This window comes from Eleutherodactylus coqui, chromosome 4 (genome assembly GCF_035609145.1).
Source record: "Eleutherodactylus coqui strain aEleCoq1 chromosome 4, aEleCoq1.hap1, whole genome shotgun sequence".
NCBI lineage: Eukaryota > Metazoa > Chordata > Amphibia > Anura > Eleutherodactylidae > Eleutherodactylus > Eleutherodactylus coqui.
Genome location: NC_089840.1, coordinates 280,132,885 through 280,158,256, shown reverse-complemented (window position 1 = coordinate 280,158,256; position 25,372 = coordinate 280,132,885). Strand labels below are relative to the sequence as shown.

The following is a 25,372-nucleotide window of genomic DNA, read 5'->3' as shown; positions in this document are numbered from 1 at the left end:
AAAAAGTTAAAAAATTATTTAAAAAAAAATTATAAAAACACTTGTCTCCCTTTACTTTGTAAAAAAACAAAAATACAATCACACATGTGGTATCCATGCGTCGTAATGACCCAGAGAAGGAAGTTAATACATTATTTAACCCCTTAATGACATGGCCCCTTTTTTTCTTTTTTTTCCATTTCTTTTTTTCCTCCCTCCTGTTTACAAAATCACAACTTGTCCCGCAAAAAAACAAGCCCTTATATGGCCGTGTCAATGGAAAAATGAAAAAGTTATGGCTCTTGAGACGCAACTGCAAAATTAGTTGAAATTCAATGATTAGACCATTTTAAAAAACCTGCCCTGGTGGGCACGACAGGGTGGTAGGAAACCCGCCACTCAAGGGGTTAAACGTAACTGACTATCTGTACTTGGGCCCAATTTGTGTTGTCTTTTGAGACCTTACTACAGAGAACCTAGCTTCCTTTCTATCTGTCTGTGTTTTTTGTTATGTCTAATTTTTTGCCCCGCTGGTTGTTCACCCTGTGACCATCTCTGACAGGACAGGAGTCACGTGGTATTGTCTTCTGTGGGGCAGATGGGATCTTCCAGCAAAATAATGGGGCATGTCATACAACTAAAAAAGGCCAACAGTGGTTGGAAGAACATGGCCAAGACTTCTAAGTACTTCTCTGGCCCCCTGTTTCACCAGACTTGAATCCAATTGAGCATCTGTGGGACCACCTTGATTATCTTGTTTGCTCTATGGATCGACCCCACACACCCTCCAGTGATTGCAGGATGCACTGCAGTCAGCGTGGCTCCAACTACCCGATACAACCTTCCATCCCCCTTTTTCTTCCATTTGTGTTTTTTCCTCTCCGCCTTCTAAAAAAAAATCTTAACTTTTTTATTTATCCAATCGGAGGGCTTGTTTTTTTTTTGCGGGACGAGTTGTATTTTTCAATGGTATTATTTAATGTACTGAAAAACTTTTTAAAAAGTTGAGTGAAAGGGAAAAACATGAAATTCCGCCACCTTTGAGTGCATCTTGGTTTTACAGCGTACACACCAACAAAAATGTCACAATAACTTTATTCTATAGGTTAGTAAGATTACTACGATACCAAATTTATATAGTTTTTTTTTTTATTGTACTACTTTTTTTTTTTTCAAAGATATTTAATTTTTTTAAATTATTTTCTGCTGCCATCTTCTGGCAGCCATAACTTTATTACTTTTCCATTGACATTATTGTGCGAAGGCTCATTTTGTGCAGGAAATCCTGTAGTTTCTGTTAATACCATTTTGGAATACATACGACTTTTTGGTTGCCTTTTATTACATTTTTCTTGACCAAAAAAGCTCAATTGTGGTGTTCATTCTTTTTTTCTGACAATGTTCACGGTGCGGGGTAAATAATGCATTACTTTAATAGATCGGACTCTTACAGACACAGTGATACCAAATGTGTATTTTTGCCTTATTATTTACATTATTTTATTATAAATATGGCAAAAGGGTTTTTTTTTTATTTTTATTTTTTAAATTGGTAAAAAAATTTTAGGTTTCAAAAATATTTATTTGGGCGTATTAGAGCATGTCGGGGTAATGGCATTTTTTAATCTATTTGTTCATTCATTTCTCTCTTAGATGTCAGACTTTAGGTTCAAATGGCCAGTAAAGGGGATTGAGTTGAAGGTGGTATCGAAGGTCAGGGATATTGACAAAGGTGGCCCATAATTCCCAAACTGATTCAAACTGGAGTATCCTGTCCTGGCATATGGCAGTCAATTTCTCGTTTAAAAGTATCCTGTTAATTCGGACAGTGAGGGGATTGCAAGGTAGTTGCGGCTTTCGCCATTTTCGAGCAATGTGGTTACGAGCTGCCATAGTGATAAATTGTATAAGCTTAAATGGCGTAACACTCCATTTACGTGCGGGTCTAATATGGGGAGACTTTCCATGACAGAGGAAGTAAGTTGGGTAACCTATTTCCAAAAGGCTTGCACTATGGGGCAGGACCACCAAATGTTTAAGTGAGATCCAGTGTTATCACATCCCCTAAAACATAGGTTGGAGATGTCCGGATATATGGTGTTGTAGTAGTAATAATATAAATGTGTTTCTTATATCAGCCTAGGCAAACATATATAGATTCATATATCCACCTTCATAGGAAATAGCTAGCAGTTAAATGGTTAACAAACTCAATATTATACCCTAGTATGTACAAGTACAATGTTGAAGCTAACCCCTCCGCATTTTCCCAGCGCTAGCTATCAAGGGGAGGAACTTCTTATCTCAGACTGCATTCCTTCTCTCAGAATGGAATATTAATAAAGTCTATGCTACTTGGTATATAGGAATTACATGTTCACATAGCAACATACACCTGGGGTGTAAACATATGTCTTTCATCAGCATCATTACATACTAGGCCAATCATGAGATGTTATGATGTTGGGGGGGTGCATGTAATTGGTGCATCATATTAAGTATATCTGTATTGTACTTCCTTTGAATAAACCAGAATAGTATTGGGGGGCTGACTGATGACATCCGTGAGTTTAAATACGTATATTCATGCATGAAGTTTGTCATTATAACCAATCTGGAACAGATCAGTGAAATCTTCTGGAAAATGAATTATTCCTACAACATTGGCATGTATGCAGGATGGCACTAAATAGGCTAAATGTAACACCTGTCTTCCTGATACATTACACACATATGGCTCTCTACATGTAGCTGACTGCATCTGTGTGTATTGTACATGTATATGTACATTACACACACGGCTCCGCTCCCCCATCTCACACATGCTCAGCTCCGTTCTGCTCCCCCGTATCACACACGTTCGGCTCTGCTCCTCCATATCACACATGCACTCGGCTCCGCTCCCCTGTCTTGCGCATACTTCTCTGTCTCACACACGCTGGGCTCTGCTCTTCTGTCTCACACACACTCGGTTCTGCTTCTCAGTCTCTCACACGTGCTCAACTCTGCTCCTCCGGCTCACACACACGCTCGTCTCCGCTCCGCCGTCTCACACACGCTCGACTCCGCTCCTCCGTCTCACACACGCGCTCGGCTCCGCTCCTCCGTCTCTCACGCGTTCGGCTCCGCTCCTCCGTGTCTCACGCGTGCTCGGCTCCGCTCCTCCGTCTCTCACGCGCTCGGCTCCGCTCCTCCGTCTCTCACGCGCTCGGCTCCGCTCCTCCGTCTCTCACGCGCTCGGCTCCGCTCCTCCGTCTCTCACGCGCTCGGCTCCGCTCCTCCGTCTCTCACGCGCTCGGCTCCGCTCCTCCGTCTCTCACACGCTCGGCTCCGCTCCTCCGTCTTTCACACACGCTCGGCTCCGCTCCTCCGTCTTTCACACACGCTCGGCTCCGCTCCTCCGTCTTTCACACACGCTCGGCTCCGCTCCTCCGTCTTTCACACACGCTCGGCTCCGCTCCTCCGTCTCACACACGCTCGGCTCCGCTCCTCCGTCTCTCACACGCTCGGCTCCGCTCCTCCGTCTCTCACACGCTCGGCTCCGCTCCTCCGTCTCTCACACGCTCGGCTCCGCTCCCCCGTCTCGCACACACGCTCGGCTCCGCACCTCCATCTCACACGCGCTCGGCTCCGCACCTCCGTCTCGCACGCGCTCGGCTCTGCCCCTCCGTCTCGCACGCGCTCGGCTCTGCCCCTCCGTCTCACACACACTCGGCTCCGCTCCTCCGTCTCGCACACGCTCGGCTCTGCTCCTCCGTCTCGCACACGCTCGGCTCCGCTCCTCCGTCTCGCACACGCTCGGCTCCGCTCCATACACTCTCTGAATACATCCTCACACAGCAGAGTCCTACACCCACTGAGCGGAGAGACCTGGTCATGTGACCCCTTGTCTCCTCCCACACACTGATCACATGATGGTGACATCATCACAGGTCCTGTAAGCACAGAACAACCCCACGGCTCCTGTCCGGCTGCAGGTGGAGGTATGTGGGGTCTCCAGCACTGGGGGGTTTGTATGCTCTGGGTGGTGTAACCTTTTGGCTTTTCCAGCACGTTGCGTTCTCTAACGGCTCAGATTTGGGCACAAATATCTTATTAACCATTTATATACTTTTGTGAGAGGAATTGGAAAAAACTGGATTTTTCGGTTACTTTTTATCCCCCGCACTGCGGCAAAACCGCTGCGTTTGCAGTGCAATGCAGCACAAATGAGATTCGCCAAAAAGCTGTTCTCGCAGCGCGGATTTTTTCCGCACAGCTGCAGTGCGGAAATGCAACTGCGGCGCGGTTTTAAAAGATGCAGCATGTCCATTCTTCGGGCTTTTCCGCAGCGCTTTTTTGTCCATAGACCTCTATGGACGCAGGCAAATACGCAGCAAAAAGTTAAAAAGCGCTGCGGAAAAAAACGCTTGTGGATTTTTCCACACGAAAATCGCAGAAAAATCCGCAAGCCCAAATTAACCTTTGAAGCGGTTTTGCAGCAGAAGTGGTTCTTCTGTGGCAAAACCGCAACAGAAAAACCGCGGCAAATCCGCCCTGTGTGAACCCAGCCTTAGACCACCTATATCACGCGCAGCAATGAGAAGGATTTTTTAAGCAAAAACTCCTCCCATCGCTTTTTTGAAGTAGTGATCCTCCAGCGCAGGTTTTAGCCGCCTCAGAGGATCAGTAAGTCTGGGTTCACACAGGATGGATTTGCCACGGAAATTCCGTCGAAATCTCTGTGCAGCAAATCCGCCCGCAGCTCCTAATCCTGGGATTAGCCAGCCATGTGGACGAGATTTTGCAACAATCTCATTCACACGGGGCGTCCAATCCATCGCAGCAAAGCCGGGCGGAATCGGTGATGCGGCGCGGAATTGATAGCCACAGCATTTTTTGGGGGGGAGAGAAAGCCGCAACGGAATGCTCGCGGCTGAACCGCACCAAGGCCCACAGCGAAATGCTGCTGGTTTTAAAGCTGCAGCTCTCTTGCAGAAATCTTGCGACTTTTCAGTGCGGCCAAACTACGAGATTTCCGCAGGATTTCCGTCCCGTGGGAACCCAACCTCAGGGTTTCCCATTGTTTGCAATAGGAAATCTCGCATCGCATGCCCTGCCATGTGTTTCTATGGAAAAATGATTTTTCATGTATACGAGTGGAAACCAATTGCGGTTTCCACTCACAGATGAAAGAAGATCGCAGCATGCTCCATTTTACTGCGGTGCCAGTGAAGTCAAGTGGGAAGAGCAAGAGATTTAAAAAAAAAAAAATCTGTACTGCGCGTGTTCGACGGCGGGCCGTGCGGACCATCCACAGCGCAGAAAAAGAAAGATGATGACGGTTACGCGCAGACTGAGGCCTAACTCCAACTACTACTGTTCAAGATAAATGAATGATCTACAATACCCATGGACAGGAATGATGGCGTTTTTCTGCAGTCACACGGGACAGATTTCCTGACAACTCTGCAGCAAAGTCTGCGAATAACCCACAGCAAACTCTGCATTGCATGTGTTATACACTGATTTATGAGGATTCCCCCCCGGATTTCAACCAGCTCATTGTTATAAGGGATTTTGTATGATGTTACATTGTCTCGTCTTCTTCCCATTCAGGATCCTCGGCTGATATCTTCTATATCAGATAATTATCCTGATTGACCCGACAAGGATGGATAGGAACCGGGACAAGATGGCGGAGAGTTTATTCACCCTCACCCTAGAGATACTCTTCCAGCTTACAGGAGAGGTGAGAGATTCTGGGGATGACGTCACGTTACGTCAGTCTTGGGCCGTATCCACACGGACAACACAATATAGATGCAGGAAAATCGCAGCGATATTGCATCAGTGGTCCATGCAATATTGCTGCATTGTCTTGCGGCAATATCGCAATTGTGTCGCTACAAAGTCAAGCGACTTTGTAGCACCACGTGTGACGATTTTCAGGGGGCCTTGAAATAGAAGCCCTACATAGCTCCGGCACGTCTTCTGCCAGCCCTTCCTGGGAAAGGGCTGGCTGTGATGTCACAGGAAGAGGTGTATAGCTGAGTGTTGTCAGCGAAGAGATGATACTGAAAGCCAAATCTCCTGATGGTTTGTCCAATAGGGGCTGTGTAGATGGAGAAGGGGAGGGGGCCGATGACCGGTCTCTAGGGGACCCCAACAGCAAGGGGAAGTGGAGGGGAGGAAAAGCAGAAACTGAAGGAGCGGTCGAATAGGTAGGAGGAGAACCAGGAGAGGGCAGTGTCCTTTAGGCTGATAGAGCAAAGCATACTGAGGAGGAGTTTGTTGTCAACAGTGTCAAATGCTGCAGAGGGATCAAGGAGGATCAGTAGGGAGTATTCGCCCCTCGATTTGGTCGCCAGGAGGTCATTTGACACTTTAGTCAGGGCGATTCCTGTCCAGTGCAGAGGGCGGACACTGGACTGTAAGGGGTCAAGAAAAGAGATCAATGTGATGTCATCGCTGCCTCTGGGCAACTTACACCCATCAAGGAGAACCAGACCAGAGGGCTGGATCAAATAAATAAATAAAGCTTCTTTTTTTTCAGTTTCCCAACATTGCCCATATTTTGTCCGAAACCAAACAATCTCTTTATTAACAGATATTACATTATTTTAGGAGGTTTAAAGCTCTAGAAATGTCTGCAGGGATATTTATGGATGTATCTCCCCATAAACAGGATTACACGGTAGTGAAGAAGACTTCTAGTGATGGCTGTCAGGCCCCGGTGTCTGATGGATGGGGAAGACCCCTGAGCCCAATCACAGGGCCTCCACCTCACCCCCTGATACTTGAGGAGATCAATGAGCAGAAGATCCTAGAACTCACCAACAAGATGATTGAGCTGCTGACTGGAAAGGTGATGCTGCTGGGAATGCTGGGACATTATACAGTAACGCTATGGCGGTATAACGTGTCTGGGTGATGATGGTATCATTGTGTTGTCAGGTTCCTATAAGGTGTCAGGACTTCACTGTCTATTTCTCCATGGAGGAGTGGGAGTATTTAGAAGGACACAAGGATCTGTACAAGGACATCATGATGGAGGACCACCAGCCGCCCCCATCACCAGGTAATAGATATGATTAAATACTTTACAACTTGTGAATCATTGTAAAGATCTGATCTATATTACTGCTACAGAGACCCATATAAGGGTTGATCAGCAATATTACGGCTAATTCACATGACCATATCCTTGATCCCATAGTATCCTATGACACTATTCATAGCCCTTATTTTTCACACAAATGGAAAAATAGCTGCATATCCTATTTTCAATTATTTTCACGTACCGAGTGCAATGTGCAGGGTCCATGGAGAAAGGGAAGCACATCGAGTGTCTCATATCACTTCCAATGACCATATTTACCTGTAAACTAATACAAAGATACACAACGACAGGTACAAACATCACTTCCCAGCAGTATGCAGACTGCTATATGGAGGAGCATTGTACATGTGTAATATACTGATGAACAACCACTCATATACCTATCACGTATTATACTTACACCTTGCAGGCTAAAATATACAGATTACTTACCGGTAGTCCTTTTTCCGGAAGTCATCACGACGGCCCCATTTTACAATGGAGATTGCCCTCTGACCTCGGTAAAGACAGAAAGAGCCCCTAAAAGCACCTCCCTTCCACCATTCCTTAGTGGCTTTCAAATTATTATGGTGGACAATGTTTACTGAACCAAAATTTACCTTTATTCGGTTATATTTACATTAAAAAGAACATAAATATTCTATAAGCGAGGGAACTATGGTCCGTCGTGATGACTCCTGGAAAAAGGACTACCGGTAAGTAATCCGTATATTTCCAGGTCGTCGTCCTGACGGCCCCATTTACAATGGAGCAATACCAAATTATAGGTGACTTAGGGCGGGACTACTGCCTGGAGGACTTTCCGTCCATATCCCAGGTCTTTGTCCAACTGGACGTTAACCCTATAATGTTTAATGAAAGTATGTGGACTAGACCAGGTGGCCGCTTTGCAAATTTGCTCGGCGGATGCCTGGCCTTTCTCTGCCCATGAGGAGGAGAGAGACCGTGTGGAGTGGGCTCTGATTTTTTTTTCCGAGACCCCTAGCTTTGTACACCTCCTAGATGGCAGTCTTGATCCATCTTGCAATAGTACTTTTAGATGCCGTCTTTCCTTTGACTGGCCCCTGAAATTGGACAAAGAGGTCATTTTTCCGAATAGAATGGATAGCCTCTAAATATGTTAGAACGGCCCTTTTGACCTCTAAGCTGTGGAACTTTCGTTCTCTGTCATTGCAGGGATTTTGGCAGAAAGAGGGCAGAGTAATTGTCTACTCTCTATGGAATTTGGACACTACTTTTGGAAGAAAAGCTGGATCTAATTTAAACGTGATTCTATCATCTTGTATCAGCATGTGTGGCTCAACACAACATAAGGCTTGTAGTTCTACTCTTCGGGCTGAGGTTATGGCGACTAGGAGAGAAACTTTTAGTGTTAGTAGTCTTAGAGGGAGTTGGAAGAGGGGTTCAAAGGGTGGTTTGCAGAAACTATTTAGGACTAAATTCAGGTCTCAAGTAGGAAATGTTTCCCTAATAAAGGGCCGAAGTCTGTCTGCTCCCTTAAGGAACCTACGGACCCAGCGGTGCTCCGCCAAGGGAAAATCCAAATAGGATCCTAACGCTGCTGTTTGAACCCCAAGAGTTCTTGGGCTAAGGCCTTCCTCTCGGCCCGCCTGCAGCAATTCCAAGATTAAGGGTATATCTATATCTGGGATTTTGCTTGCATCTAAGTTACAGAACTATGAGAACTTCTTCCACACTCTGTTGTAAATGGCTGTGGTTATGGGTTTGTGACTTTTGGTCAAGGTGGTGATTACTTTGTGTGAGAGTCCCTTCCCCCAAAAGTATTACGCCTTCAGCATCCAGACCGCTAGCTTCGGTTTTTCGACCCCCGAGTATATTAGTGGGCCCGGGAAAAGGAGATATTCCATGACCGGTAGTCGAAGTGGGCCCCGTATCGCTAAGGCCTTCAATAGGGAATATCAGGTTCTCTTGTCCCACATGGGAGCGACTAGGATTACTGCCGCCCAGCTGGCCTGAATCTTTTAGAGGGTGTACGGAATCAGTGGGAAGGGGGAATCAGTGGGAAGGGGGAAATGCATAGGCCAAGTCCCTGTCCCAATTTTGAGACAGGGCGTCTACCCTGCATGGGTTGTCCCTTGGGTTGAGAGAATAGAAGTCCCGGCATTTTTCATTTCCCCTCATGGTGAACAGATCGATCTGCGGTTTTCCACACTGGCGTGTTAGATGATTGAAGGCTTGCTGGTTCAGACACCATTCTCCTGGAAGGACACTTTGTGGACTCTGTAAAGTCCACTAGCACAGGGACTCTTTAACTTGGACGGACAGTCTCACCTTCTTATCTAGGGAGGTCTGCCATTTGTCCCACCTGGCAAGGATGAACCGTTGTAGCTGTCAGGTATGGGCTGGTGCCCATGGGACTATTTGTATGCAGGCTGTCAACAGGCCCAGCACTTTCATAGCTTCTCTGATGGATACCGCAGTGGCCTGACATATAGGGATATTACGGATTGAATAAGGTCTTTACTTCTGGACGGTGGAAACCGCGATTCCTGGATGCAGGAGTCTAGGAGTACACCTAAATATATTTTCTGTGTACCCGGAATGAGATCAGACTTTTGTTCGTTTATTATCCACCCCAAGTCATCCAAAGGGTACAGGACTACAGACAAGTCTGCGCGTATGGCTTCTGTTGTCCTTGATACTAGCAGAAAATCGTCCAGATATGGAAAAATGAGAATCTGATGTCGCCTAAAATAAGCTATCATTTCTATCACTATCTTCGTGAAAACTCTAGGGGCAGTCGAGATACCGAAGGGTAGAGCCATAAACTGATAGTGATAGATTATGTCACAGCCCCGCAGAGCGAACCTCAGATATTTGTGGTGAACTACGGCTATTGGGACGTGATGGTATGCGTCTTTAAGGTCTATAGTGCACATGACGCTGTTGGAATCTATTAGTGGTACGATGGACCTCACGGTTTCCATTTTAAATTTCTTGTAGGAAATACATTTGTTTAAAACTTTGAGGTTGAAGATGGTTCTGATAGAGCCGTTTGGTTTTTTGATCAAGAAGAGGGGAATAGAATCCCTCACCCCTTTCGTGTTCGGGAACCTGTATAATGACTCCTAGGTCCTTCAGTTCCTGCATGCCCTTTAGCAGATTTTTCTGTTCTAGTGGGGACCCTGGGAGGTTAGGAAGAATCTCTTAGGAGGTAAGGAGTTAAATTTAATTCGATACCCTGTTTCAACTATCTGAAGTACCCAGGGGTTGGATGTTATCCCCCACCACAGGACCAGGTATCGTGCTAGTCTACCTCCTGTTGAGTAAGAAATGGGTTGAATTTCCTTACCTCGACCTCATTTGGGGTACGACCATCTCCCTGTTTTTCCTTTCCCTTTGACTTCTGGAGGTGGCTGTCGCGTCCTTCTTGGAAGGGATGGCTTGCTATAGGATTTCCTATCTGGAAAGGTCTTGCTTTTGTCCCCTGCTTTCTCAAGTATCTTATCCAAGACGGGCCCGAACATATATTCACCTTGGAACAGAATGGCGCAGAGTTTATTTTTGGACGTTACAACTGCTGACCATGATTTTAACCTTAACTCTCTTCTTGCGGTATTACTGAGAACCGCGTTTTTTTGCGCTGTATCTAACGGATTCTGCTGACGCGTCTGCTAGAAACACATATTCCATTTTTTAGCACATAGCCACTCACGGTTTGTAGGGTATCTACTTTTCCTTCACGTGCTGAGCTGTCGCATGTAGACATGCTGAGGCACTTCTCGCAGTTGCAGGATAACTTCTATGAGGATTAGAGCCTGCTTTATGAAGAGGTTTTTTGAATTTGGTGCCATTTCCGGGTCTACGCCTATAGCCACGCCCCCCTACGTTGTGCGCATGACATCAACACACTGGATGACCTCACCGGTATGCGCCCCGAGGACCAGGGAGGCTGCCGCTGCCGTTACCTGATTGCCGCAGCGTCGGCCGGAAGATGCCGACCCGCTCAAGGAGGCCTGCGCTGCTCGGTGGCTGACTGCTCCATGGCGGCGCAAGTCGGAGATGCAGGGACTACTAAGCTATGCCACACTGACCTCTTCCCTCCAGGGGATCTTCGGCACTACATGCCTCCTGGTAGGTGAATCTCCCTGGAGCTTGCATCTGGCCACTGTAGGGACAGGAAGACACTAAGGAATGGTCGAAGGGAGGTGCTTTTAAGGGCTCTTCCTGTCCCTACCGAGGTCAGAGGGCAACCTCCATTGTAAATGGGGCCATCGGGATGACGACCTGGAAAACCTATTAATGACTCCATATACAATTAAGCCTGCTGGGGTACCGTGCACCTTGACAATGGGCCGACACAGCAGCCTCCACCAGTATCTAGAGCCAGACTACCTACTTCAAAAATAATGATAAATACAAGGCATCTATGTGTATAAAATGTAATGTCCAGACTGACAGATTCATCAGAGCCGAAACTACTGGAGTTGGAGCTTGTACCCACTTGTGATAGACTTTCTTGCGACGTGAGCTGAGTGAAAACGCATGATTAAGGAACCAATGATTTTCAACGGTTTCATCGCCCATTGTTTTCAATGTGACAGCAGTGGCAGGGGTTTGCTTCATCCCCGCACGGCGATAGCACAGATTTGTGAGGTTGGAGTGAAGAAATCGCAAATGGGAATGAAACCATTGAAAATCATTGGTTTTTTAACCCCTTCATGACGCGGCCCCTTTTTCTTTTTCCATTTTCGTTTTTTCCTACCCCCTTCAAAAAAATCGTAGCTCCTTTATTTATCCATCGATGTCGCTGTATGAGGGCTTGTTGTTTTTTGCAGGACGAGTTGTATTTTTCAATGGTGATATTTAAAGTACCATATAATGTACTGAGAAACTTAAAAAATTCTAAGTGGAGTAAAATGAAACAAAAATGACATTTCGCTGTCGAAAACACTGACCTAAATATTTGCTACTTATTCGCACAAAGCACCATAAGTGTGCGATCCGACATATCGGCAAAATAGTCAGCAGGACTGGTATAATTATTCCCATCACTATCATAGGACAAAATGGTGAAATCATCCCAGTGATTCACCACGTGCTCCAATATCTCCTCCTGGTAAATGTTATCTATTGCTCCCTGTTATCTGTCACTTCAGAAATTAGGAAATGACTGTAGTGGGCTAACAAACAAAATTTTATTTCCATACATACGTGTGACTGATAATACAAGGAGGGCGATGGAAGAGTAGCCCGGCACCACACTCTTATGAAAGCTTTCTAAAATAAAATCTGTCTCTGTTGCCCATAGCAACCAATCACAGCGCAGCTTTCAATTCTTATACAACTGAGGTAAAATGAAACCTGTGCTGTGATTGGTTGCTAAGGGCAACAAAGACAGATTTTATTTTAGACAGCTTTCATATTTTTCATCTACAATGTTGACCGGCACAATGGCGCCCCATACCGTCGTACCTATTATTGGTGATGGTGCTGCCAATTTAGAGCAATATCCTATACTTTGTACGATACTCATGTCATGGTCAGAGAGGTGTGTGAGGAGATATTGGAGCACGTGGTGAATCACTGGGATGATTTAGTCATTTTAACTCCTGATGGTGATGGGAATAATTATAACTGTTCTGCTGACTATTTTGCTGATATGTTGTATCGCACACTTATGGTGGTTTTCTACAAATTAGTAGCAGCTGGCCAAATATTTAGGTCAGTGTTTGAAGTCTATCACAATGGGGAGTTGTTTGGAAAGTTCGGAGTTGAAGGTAATCCCGTAAATAGACTGCATTTTACTTCTTCGCAAGATCTTTTTCATGTTTACCGGCCTTGTGCAGCTGTGTCGCACACACTATCCATTCCTCAGCTTGAAAGTACTTCTAAATATGGGAAAACTGCTAAAACACGCCGTGCTAGATTTACTGATGTGATCAGAAGAAGACAGCTCAACGAAGCCGCTACTAAGTACACAAAAAGAAATAGGGGGTTCACTGTGCAGCAGTGACAGCTTACCAACAAACAATCCACAGGTTCATGGAGCTCCAGCAGCTAAATACCAAGATAATAAACCTGAGATTCATAGAGCTGCTGCAGCTAATTATCAACAGAATAACCCCGAGGTTCATAGAGCTGCAGTAGCTAATTATCAACAGAATAACCCTGAGGTTCGTAGAGCTGCAGGAGCTAAATACCAAGAAAATAAACCCGAGGTCTATAGGACATCATTAGCTGAATAACTCCTAAATTCACAGAACACCTGTTAATGACGAATGAATGATGGGCGAGAGCTGCCTGTGATTGGCTGAGCATGTCAGCCAATCACAAACAGCTCTTTCAGTAGGCGGGGATTTTAAATCCCCGCCTGCTGATAGATCAGCACTAGAGAGCCGGGGACAGCGAGGAGATGATGTGGATGTACTCCGGCAGCTGAAGGGAGGTAAGTATGTATTTTTTTTTGTTTAAACCACTTTTACTGGATTTTCAGGAAAGGGTTTATATTTAAAGCCCTTCCCTGAAAAAGAATGCAGGGGTGCCGGCAGACCATTGTTCTCAATGGAGCCGCCGGCAACAGCCGCGGCTCCATTGAAAACAATGCATGCATTCCCTATGGTGCTTGCATGTCCTATCTTTGCAGGCACATGCCTGTAAAGCACAGACATGTGCACACACCATAGGGAATGCATTGGGGCTAATAGTCGCATGTTTTTGTGTGGGCGTATGCACGCACAAAATACACGCTCATCTGAAGCCACACTAAATCCAACCTAATGCTGAGGCTACAAGAAGATATAGGTTCAGGAGATAAATGCGTGGAATCTCTGTGGGTAGAAATACAGGGAGAAAAAAATAAAATACAGATAGGGGTTTTCTATAGACCACCAAAAGCAAAAGGAGAAACTGAAATCTTATTAAGGCAAATAGAAGAGGTGTCAAACTCTAATGAAGCAATTTTTCTGGGGGACTTGAATTATCTAGATATAATATGGGTAGATGAGACCTGCAAATCTCACAAGGGTGATAAATATTTGAGAACAATTAACGATAACTACCTTACCCAACTTGTGCGGGAACCAACTAGAGGAAAGGCCTCTCTGAACTTATTATTAACTACTAAACTGGACCGAATAATGGGGGTACAGGTTGAGGGACACTTGGGAAATAGTGACCACATTATAATTATTTTCCAGCTGTCATTTAATAAGAAACCTTATAAAAGATCAATATAGATTGATCTCCAGTCTACCATCCAGACTGGAGGTGCTGCCCCATCTCTCTCTTTCCACTCTGCTTTAATAGAATTGGGGCTTATCCCCTAATACTAGCCTAGTAACCTCTATTGGACAGGGGATTAGAATAGTCTAGACCAAATACTCTATAGATCAGACATCAATTCATTAGGGTCTATTATTTATCTTAGTTACCAGCTAAATAGTCAATATAGGATTTAGCTGGACACTAGCTTGGTCTGTACTATAATCTCTCTACAGAATATTTCTTATGTTCCAATGGTTCTCTAGTACTAGGGAAAGAGTAGGTGAGGGTTCACAGTCTAAGGGCTACTGAGCCCTAGCCAGCTGGCCATTATTTTGGACTGTTAGATACCCTCAACTCAAACATACGGCAGCCACATTATTGGTATCTATGGATCATGATACCGATCCTTTAGATGACAGCTATCTGATATTGGGTTCCTGATGAGTCAACACCTGACAGAAACGCGTTGAACCAATTTATATTTGAGAACCTATCCTAATCGTTGTCCGGGTTTCCGGTACAACATTTTTTCCAGTCATCCATCTGTTTCTAATCAGGGTATTTACCCAGGGTAAAAAATCTTTGTGCTTGGAAGTTTATGAGTCACTGACCATCATCTGGTCATTAGCCCCAAATCACGTCCAGTAGGGCCTTTATCGGTACTAGTCTACCTGGCCATACCTAGACTAAGTGACATCTAATATTCATCATATGGTCACTGGACAGTGGTGGTGACCATGGATGCACTGCATTACCGGCTCCCTGACTGGTTACAACTGATCATAGGGCTTTTTTTCATATAACTTCAATCCCTGGCTTGACATTGAGCCTGTGTTTAGTCTTTGTGTTTTGTTCTTGTATGTGATGTTGTGTCAGTGAGGCACCAAAACGTTTTTAAATATTGTTTAATAAAAGTTATATTTTACTGGATACATAGTGAATATTTTCAAGAAACCTTATAAAGGAGTAACAAAAAAAACTAAACTTGATTAGCTTGGAACTACTATCAGTAACATTAATTTGAACATTGTCTTAAAAATAAATGAACAGAGCACAAATGGGAGAAGTTTAAAAACATCCTAATTATCTCATGGGAGCAGTTCATATCCTTTAAAAATAAAAGAACTACAAGTAGAAGGAAACTGATGTGGCTTGACAAGACTGTAAGGGGGGCAATAAAAAAAACAAAGCTTTTAAACTACTAAAGCAAGAAGGCAGCAAAGAAGCGTTAAAATCATCCAGGGCAAAAAAACTCAATATGTAAAGAAAAGATCAAAATTGCTAAAGAGGAAGCAAAAAGACTGATCGCCAAAGAGCAAAAATAATCCTAAACTATTCTTCAATTATATAAACCGTAAAAGGATTTGCACTGAAAGCACTGGCCCTTTAACGGATAATGCAGGAGAAATCCTAGAGGATGATTGGGGGCGGAAGGGGGGGGGGGATCTATGCAATAGTTTATTTTCAAAGTGTATTGACGAATGAAAAAGAAATGTCACACAAAATGCAGGGAAATAAAGCGAACCCCCCGCTAAATATTGCATGCCGAACACAGGAGGAAGTGCAGAGCTGATTAAATAGGATTAAAATCAATAAATCACCGGGCCCAGATGGAATACAGCCGAAGATTCTAAGGGAACTAAGTGACATGATAGCTAGACCGCTATTTCTTATATTTATGGACACTATAGAGACCAGGGTTGTACCACTGGATTGGCGTGTTGCCAGTGTGGTTCCAAATACAAAAAGGGGTCCAAAGAGAGCCAGGTAACTACAGGCCGGTAAGTCTCACTTCAATAACTGGAAAAATATTTGAGGAGTTTGAGAGATGCCATTCTAGAATACCTCCAGGAAAACAGTATAACCTTTCATCAGCATGAGTTCCATGAGGAGTCGATCATGTCAGACCAATTTGTTCAGCTTCTACGATGAAGTAAGCTCTAGGCTGGACCTGGGAGAGTCTATTGATCTTGTATATCCGGATTTCTCTAAAGCATTTGATATCATGCCGCATAATAGGTTGATATATAAAATGAGGCAGCTCGGACTGGGTGAAAAGTGTGTATCTGGGTAAAGAACTGGCTCAGAGATAGAAAGCAGAGGGTGGTAATAAATGGTTCGTACTCTGATTGGGCCACCATTGCTAGTGGGGTGTTACAGGGTTCAGTATTATGCCCCATTCTGTTCAATATATTTATCAATGACCTGATAGGACTACACAGAAAATATTAATATTTGCAGATAATACAAAATTATACAAGGTAATTAATATAAAAGGTGGACAATGTGCGGCTACAAACGGACCTGGATAAACAACAAATGGCAAACTAAGTTCAATATTGATAAATGTAAGGTTATGCACATGGCCAGGAGAAACAGATGTCACCAATATACACTAAATTGGGGTACTGCTCTGGAAAAGTGGTGTAGAAAAAGATTTGGGGGTCCTAGTGGACTGTGGATTTAACTGGAGCAACTAATGCCAATCAGCTGCTGCAAAAGCTAATAAAGTCTTGGGGTGCATTAAAAGAGGTATAGGGGCGAGAACATTATTCTTCCACTATATAAGGCACTTGTCAGGCCCCACATGGAATACTGCGTACAGTTCTGGACACTGGTGCTCAGGAAAGATGTTGCAGTGATTGAGGGGGTACGAAGAAGGGCAACTAAATTAATAAACGGAATGGGAGGACTGGAATACCCAGAGAGGCTATCAAAAAACTATGTATAAATACATGAGGGGACAATACAAGGATCTCTCCCATGATCTGTTTATACCCAGGACTGTGACTGTAACCAAAGGGCATCCACTAAGTCTAGAAGAATGAAGGTTTCATTACTAACACAGAAGGGGGTTCTTAACTGTAAGAGCAGTGAGACTGTGGAACTCTCTGCCTGAGGACGAGGTGATGGCAAAATTGAAAGAGGAATTTAAGAGGGGACTAGATGTCTTTCTAGAGCGCTCCGATATTACAGGATATAGGCATTAGGTGACGAGCGGGGTTGTTTATCTCAAATGTTGATCCGGGGATTACTCTTGCTGCCATTATGGAGTCAGGAAAAAAATGTTCTCCTCCATAGGAACTAATTGGATCGCTGTTTTTTTGTTTGTTTTTTTTTTGCCTTCCTCTGGACCAACAAGGGGGAGGTTAAAACAGGCTTAACTAGATGGACATTGTCTTCATTCAACCTAACATACTATGTTACTATGTAGTATTCAATGGCAAAACACTATATTATCTCCACGAGCGGAAATCTATTGCGATTTTCTGCTCACGAAGAATAAATCGCAGCATGCTGCGAATTTGTGCAGGTTATGCACGGTCGGCTTCCATTGAAGTCAATTGAAGCAGTCTGTCCCACGGCACTTCCGCAGTGAGCACTGCAGAAGTATCGCTGGATACACGTCATCCCCCAGCGCCGGCGGCTACTGCGCATGTGCAACAGAGTGCCTCCCTGCACATCGACAGCATGTGCAGAAGCCACTGGACAGGTAAGCTGGGATCACCAGCCAGGCACTGGGTCGAACTCCACTGCGGGAATCCAACATGCAGGGGCTAACCCGCCCATGTGCAGGAGGCCTTAGTTGATAGTTTGCTGCTTTTTCTACAGATTTATTTCATTGCTGAAGATGAACAAGAAGCAAGCTTGAGATGCAGCAATTTGCCTCACGCTTTGTATGAACATTTTGTATAAGGTTTAGAGATGAGCGAGCGTACTCGGAAAAGCACTACTCGCTCGAGTAATTTGCTTTATCCGAGTATCGCTGTGCTCGTCCCTGAAGATTCGGGTGCCGGCACGGAGCGGGGAGCTGCAGGGGAGAGCGGGGAGGAACGGAGGTAAGATCTTTCTCTCCCTCTCTCCCGCCCGCTCTCCCCTGCTCCCCGCTACGACTCACCTGTCAGCCGCAGCGGCACCCGAATCTTCAGACCCGAGCACAGCGATACTCGGATAAAGCAAATTACTCGAGCGAGTAGTGCTTTTCCTAGTACGCTCGCTCATCTCTAATAAGGTTATAAAATATAAATTTAATACACAGTAATAAATATTATTTCAATGTTATATTTAAAATTAATTAAATATGTTTTATTCTTTGCAGATGATGACACCAGGAGCTTAGAGGGACATCTGATATCAACAGATTGTAAAGTGGAAGATCATGATATCATAAAAGATGCATATGAAGGGCCTGTCATTATCCTTGATATACCATCAGTCCTGCACAGCACAAATTTAGCATCTGATTCTTTTAAACAGGTTCCACAATCTGATTCATCGCAGACTGTAAAGCAAGATGCAATTTCTAGAAGGGATGTACAACATCAAAGAGTTCACACTGGGGAGAAGTCATATTCATGTACAGAATGTGGGAAATGCTTTACCAAGAAATCGCATCTTGTTCGACATCAGAGAAATCACACAGGAGAGAAACCATATTCATGTTCAGAATGTGGAAAAGGTTTCAACCAAAAATCACATCTTGTTACACATCAGAGAATTCACACAGGGGAGAAACCATATTCATGTTCAGTGTGTGAGAAATGTTTTACGGATTTATCAGGTCTTATTAAACATGAGCGGATTCACACAAGAGAGAAACCATATTCATGTTCAGAATGTAAGAAATGTTTCAACTCTAAACCTCATCTTATTAAACATCTGAGAATTCACACAGGGGAGAAACCTTTTTCATGTTCTGAATGTGGGAAATGTTTTACAGATAAATCAAATCTTATTAAACATGAGAGAATTCATACAGGGGGGAAACCTTTTTTATGTTTTGAATGTGGCAAATGTTTTAATCAGAAATCAAGTCTTGTTCAGCATCAAAATACTCACATGGGCGAAAAGCCATTTGGATGTTCTGAATGTGACAAATGTTTTACTCAGAAATCAAGTCTTTTTCAGCATCAAAAAACTCACACAGATGAGAAGCCGTATTCATGTTCAGAATGCACAAAATGTTTCAACTATAAACCACACCTTGTTAAACATCAGAAAATTCACACAAGAGTGAAATCATATTCATGTTTTGAATGTGGAAAATGTTTTGCACATAAATCAGATCTTGTGAAACATCAGATAATTCACACAGGGGAGAAGCCATTTTCATGTTCAGAATGTGGGAAAGGCTTTAACCAGAAATCAAATCTTGTAAGACATCAAAGAAATCACACAGGCGAGAAGCCATATTTGTGTTCAGAGTATTAAAGCTTAACTCATCAGGGAAGTAGCCCTTTTTCAACTTATTTCTTATTAATAAATAGCACAAGAAAACTTCAACATTTATATGGTGAAAACAATTCAACATTAATTTATTATTAAAGGTATGCAATTATCAATAAATTATGATTGGCTTGTGAAATGTATGTATGACTTGCGTTATGATTTAATTGAGCTCTGAAATATAGGAGTAATAAAAATCAAAAAATAAAATGCACATTATGCATCACATGTTCAAAAATAGCCAGTAACCAGGGAGGGGGTGGGGGTTAATAGAACTCATGGGGCCCCATACCAAAACTCAGAATTGGACCCTTCCCCAAGGGATAAAAGATCTGCTCTATCAGACAACATTTATAACCCATGGAGCTTAGATACATATGCTCAGTTTTAATATACCTCTAAAAACTGCAGTTATAATAGATACCAGATCTAGACAGTGATGGTGATTACAGTGCTGTTACCTCCAGTAGTCACATGTTATATCTTCTTTGATGTCGTCCCTGGTGGTAACCACTTTTTCTTCTTCCAGGCTGTCATGAAGAATTCTTCCAGCCACAACTTAACTCTTCACATCCTCTATTGGTGGCACAACACTGCTAATATCTTGTTCCCTTTACTCCTACAAATACACAAGAAATTAGTTAGATTCTCATCCCCCCCCCCCCCCATCCCTTTGAACTTGAGGGCACTCCCAGAATAGGTGATATAATGAGCCATCCTGACTACAATTTCTCCAACACTCTGCTCATTGTAGGGAATTTCTTGCTAATTTTGTAGGAGTGTAGTACCATCTCGTCAGAACTTCGTAATGAGATTGTAGAAGACTAGCAGATAGTGGGTTTATTAGCTCACTCAAAGGATTTTAGCCATTGAGCTTGACAAAACTTTTTCAGATCAGTTTCCTAATTTCATAAATGAACTTTTTTTGAGTCTCCTATGTCCCCCAAAAGAACATTATAGGATGTCCTTGCCATTGAATTTTGCGTAGTGCTACATTTGGAGAGTAAAGACTTCAAACCTTCCGGGACTGTGAGGCCTTCCATATGGGAATTGTGTAAAAAGGATTTTATCTGACAGTAGGTGTACAATTCTTTAGCACCCAGACCATATCTTTCTCTAATTCTGTTGGAGAGCAACCTCCCCCCCCCCCCCCCCTTTACGAGGTCTGATATGTATTTAATTCCCCAACCACCCCATCCACCAATATTCAAGTTTTGAATAAAATATGTGAGGGCCTTTAGGGGTAACTCAAGAGGTTATGTTCACTGTGAGTCCTTAAGTTTGTATACACATAAATTCCAAACCTGTTGGGTAGCAAGCATAGGAGGTGATAGATTTTGAACATTTGCAAATGTAGTTCCCTTTGGGTAAAGAATGTCAATCATGGAAGCTTTGAGAAGGGAGTCTAATGACCTGTGGGTATTAAGGTATTTTTCCATAAGGCTCCATGTTGTTGGCCGGAAGACACTCAACCAAGAGGCGACTTGATTTAATGTAGTTGACTGATAGTATGCGTATAAATTTGGAACTCCTAACCCACCTTGCTCACAGTGAAGGAACATAATCTGAGTTGCCACTCTAGGCCCCTTGTTGTTCCAAATGTAGCACAATTGTTTTTGGAAGCCTGAAACAAATCGATTGTGGGATTGGATATACTAATGTGTGGAAAAAATATAGAATTTTCGGTAATAACTTCTTGTACAAAACATTTCTCCCAAACCAAGAGTGTCCCAATTGCTCTAGCTCCTTTTGGATAGTGGAGAGCAGAGGACCCAAGATTGCAAAAACGATATTTGACAATGGGTAACATAATTTTATACCTAAGTATGCAATTTCAGGACGCCATTGGAAAGAGAACTCTGCCTGGATATCTGCCTTCAACGTTAATCCCCAATATTTGTGATTTATCTATATTCAAAAATTGTAATATGATGCCTTACAAAATAGGGATATAATCTCTGTTACCTTTTTGAAACAAGTAAGGGGATCAGTCAAGAACAATAATACATAATCGGAAAAAAGTCAAATTTTTGGTTGTCTAATCCAAAATGGGGCTCCCTTGATCTCTGGGGTGATTCTGATTAACTCTGCCAGAGGTTCCATAATCATTGTAAACAATAATGAGGAAAAGGGACAATCTTGGCGAGTTCCATTTGTTATGAGAAAGGGTGTGGACAAGGCCCAATCTACAAGAACTCTGGTGGATGGCGAGGAGTATAGGGCTCGAATCGCCTGCAGGAAATTCTTTCGTATTACAACTTTTTTAAGGGTGGCAAATGCAAACCCCCAGTGGAGCCCATTGAACACCTTCTCCGCATCCAGGGCAAGGAGGAGAGAAGGCGTCCGACTCGACTCCAATGTTGAAATCGGGTTTAAAGTCCTCCTCATACCATCCACCACCTGTCTTCCCTTTGTGAAACTCACTTGATCTTACTTAAAATTTTTTGGACCATTAATGACTTTGGTTACTTCTGAAAGAGAGGTGGGTTCATCTAGTTTATTCGACTTATTACCTATAGTAGGAAGGGTCATTTTTTTTACAAAGTCATCTATGATAAGTGGAATTAGGCTGTTGGATAGAAGGGTCATCTTTTAAGTTTTATAGCTTGGCATAAAAGGATTTGAACTCTTCAGCTATCTGCTGAGGACAAACAATTTTCGTTGGATCTTTTACATTAACTAAAGGCTCATTTAGACCCAACGATTCTTGCTCAAAAATCGCTCAAAGCAGTCTTTTGAGTGAGAATCATTGAGTCTAACTGCACAGACATCATGCAGTTTTTGTTAAAGGGGTTGTCCCGCGAAAGCAAGTGGGGGTATACACTTCTGTATGGCCATATTAATGCATTTTGTAATATACATCGTGCATTAAATATGTGCCATACAGAAGTTATACACTTACCCACTCCGTTGCTGGCGTCCCCGTCTCCATGGTGCCGACTAAAGCTGCTTCTTAGTCGCACGAACAGTCGCGCTTGCGCACCGCAGGATTCTTCTTCTGTCTCCCTCCGGGCTCACGAGCTGCGTGCTGGCTCCTCCCTCTTCTCCGCGTCATCGTAGCTCCGCCTCCGTCACGTGTTGCTGATCAGCCAATGAGGTGGCTGTATCGGCAGTGGAACGCAAGACAGGAGAAGAAAATCCATGGTGCACCATGGGAGAAGACCCGCGGTGCACCATGGGAGAAAACCGCGGTGCATCCTTGGGAAAGGACCGGCGGCCATCTTTAAAAGAAGAAAAGAAGAAGCTGCAGAACGGTGATGCAGGTAAGCGATTTATTTATTTATTTTAAATAACAAAGGCAATGTTTTTAACGCTGCACAAGGTGGCGGTATGTTTAAAAAAAAAATTTTGCATTTCGGCGCGGGACAACCCCTTTAAGTCGCTCATTGTTCTCTTTCAAAGAGAACGAGTCTTATCAGGACTGCGTGCCGACTTCACAGCGAGATACCGCTGATACCATTGTTGTTACTCCACATGCAGCGCACAGCTGTATACCAGCTGAGCGCTCCATGAACGAAGCCGGAGTATGACAAACATAGCGCTCCAGCTGTGTTCTGTATACCCCGCATAGAGCGCACAGCTGTATACCAGCTGTGCTATCCGTGAAGACAACAGAAGTATACAGAAGACAAGCAGCCCTGCTTGTCTTCTGTATACCCCGCTGGGAGCGCAAAGTGATCGTTTGAGTGAATTTTGAGCGATCAGCTTGCTCTGTTAATGCACACGGTTATCGCTCAAAAGATTGCCTTTGAGCGATAACCGTTGTCTCTAAATGGGGTATAAGTAAGGTATTTTTGCGTTAACCCTTTCCAATCCACTGTCTGACGTCTAAAGACATTCTGATTGAAGGCTGTACAGCTCTGATGTCGGAAGACGTCTGGCAGGGTATTCTTACTGTTCATTACTGGCCACTCTGTTGTCGGGGGGCCTCTCCAACATGTCCCATACCGCAGTACTGGCTCTAGCCAGCAGGTGGCACCATTGTAAAATGGCAAAAAGAGAAAACTCCCAAGGAAACCCTGAATCCAAAATTGGAGTGCAAAGGGTTAATTGATCTCTGTCTTGTAAAGCTTGCCATTAATTTCGAGGGTTTGTCCATATAAGAGTAGAAATTAGCCCTCTAGTAAAATTTCTCTTATACTCTTCGAGCAGCATTGATCTCAGGGTTCGCCTTAGCGCCATTAAGTCTGTCTGTTTGCAGATGGAATTTTGTAAATCTTGTTCTTGTCTCTTTATTTTATCAAGAAGCTCATCTATATTTTTTCTTTTGTTCTTTCTATACTGTACGTTAAGCTTACCAATACTCCTTTAATAACCGCTTTATGCGCATTCCATAGGGTAAAATTACTTATTTCTGGGCTTGAGTTTATGTCAAAGTATTCTTTTATAGCTTTCCTAATAAGTGTTTGATTTTTAGGGGATTTAAGCAGAGTTCTATTGTTCCTCTAGATCCTAGTGATATTATGGAGGGGGCCTGAAGCAAGTTTGAAGTATATGGGAGAGTGATTAGACCTAGTAGTTGAGCCTATCTCAGACACCTGAACCATTGGTAAAGTCCATCTATCCACCAGGAAAAGCTCTATACGAGAAAGGGTTTTGTGACGTGGGGAATAATATAGAAGTTTTTTGGACAAGGAATAAAGCCATCTAAAAGAATCGTATGGGCTGTCCTTGTGAAGCCAGGGACCCAGTATGGGTGAGGTTCTAAGACTAGCAGTAGAGTCAATTGATTTGTCAGGGATGATATTGAAATCTCCACACATTATCAACTTTCCTTATAATTTTGTTTAGAAATTAAACTTGCGCACTATTAGGGGCATATATGTTCACCAGAGTAATTAAGGTACCATTTAAAGTACCTACCAAGATAATAGATCTACCTTTTAGGTTATTCACTTGTTCTAACAACTTAAAATTTGTCTTTTCTCTAAAAGAAATTGGCACTCCTGCTTGCTTTTTCTTTGCGCAGGATATAAAATTTGGGGATATTTTTTATTGGAAAATCTTGGACAAGCTGTTTCTGCAAAATGAATCACTTGTAGACACAGTACATCTATGTTAGATCCCCTTGCATCCCTCCAGAGCACCGCTCTCTTAAAAGGGGAATTCAGCCCCTTAGTATTCTGTGATAGTATCTTAACTGACATAATACATGTAAAGATCTAGATTTATCTCCTGAGGTGGCATTATAGGGACATGGGTATCAAACATAACATTAAACACCAGATAACAGGCCTCTTATTCTTTGCCCTTGTAGCTGGACATACTTGGTGGTCATGCCTGCAAATCTGAGAAACAAAAAAACAAGAACAGTTCTCTGGGGGGAGAGAGAAAAGTTTGCCTGAGAGTCCTCAGCCTCTTTAGGCCTAGTCCCCACGGCCGTGACGGGCTCCGCAAGTGGAATTCCACAGTGGATCCCATCTCGGTGCCCCCCCCGAGACCCCATATTTACCTCCGGATCTGCCACCCGATGTCCCGCATGACGCAATAGAGCGCATAGCGTGCCGGCCGCGTCATATGACACGCCCACAGCGTCACACGACGCGACGGCTGTAGGCGGGGAAGCGTTTTCACACTATCTTCCACTATAGTGTGACGGACGGCTTCCATTGACTGCAATGAAAGCCGTCTGCGCGTACGGCTACGGTAAATAGAATATGCCGTGGGTGAGGGAGTGTGATTTCACATTGCGGAATTCCGCACCGTGAGCATTGCGCTATTAGGTTCAATAGAACCCAACAGCTGCGGGGAAACGCGGCTGAAATCCGCCCGTGGGAATTAGTCCTTTTCAGATGTGTTGAAAGTGAACCAGCAGCTAAGCTACATCTGATCTGAGTG

At 43.7% G+C, this 25,372-nt stretch overlaps 2 protein-coding genes across 2 annotated transcripts in view; both read left to right on the top strand.

Moving 5' to 3' along the window:
- Positions 1-3,924: 3,924 nt before the first annotated feature.
- LOC136624473 (gastrula zinc finger protein XlCGF66.1-like) overlaps positions 3,925-25,372 on the top strand; it is a 49,367-nt gene continuing 27,919 nt past the window's right edge. Inside the window, exon 1 of the mRNA XM_066598453.1 lies at positions 3,925-3,962. The gene's annotated coding sequence lies outside the window, so the exon portion shown is untranslated. The remainder of the gene's footprint in view (positions 3,963-25,372) is intronic.
- LOC136626726 (zinc finger protein 850-like) overlaps positions 6,651-25,372 on the top strand; it is an 82,351-nt gene continuing 63,629 nt past the window's right edge. Inside the window, exons 1-2 of the mRNA XM_066601733.1 lie at positions 6,651-7,039; positions 18,408-19,516. Coding sequence (XP_066457830.1) covers positions 6,892-7,039; positions 18,408-19,516 — 1,257 coding nt within the window. The 5' untranslated portion in view covers positions 6,651-6,891. The remainder of the gene's footprint in view (positions 7,040-18,407; positions 19,517-25,372) is intronic.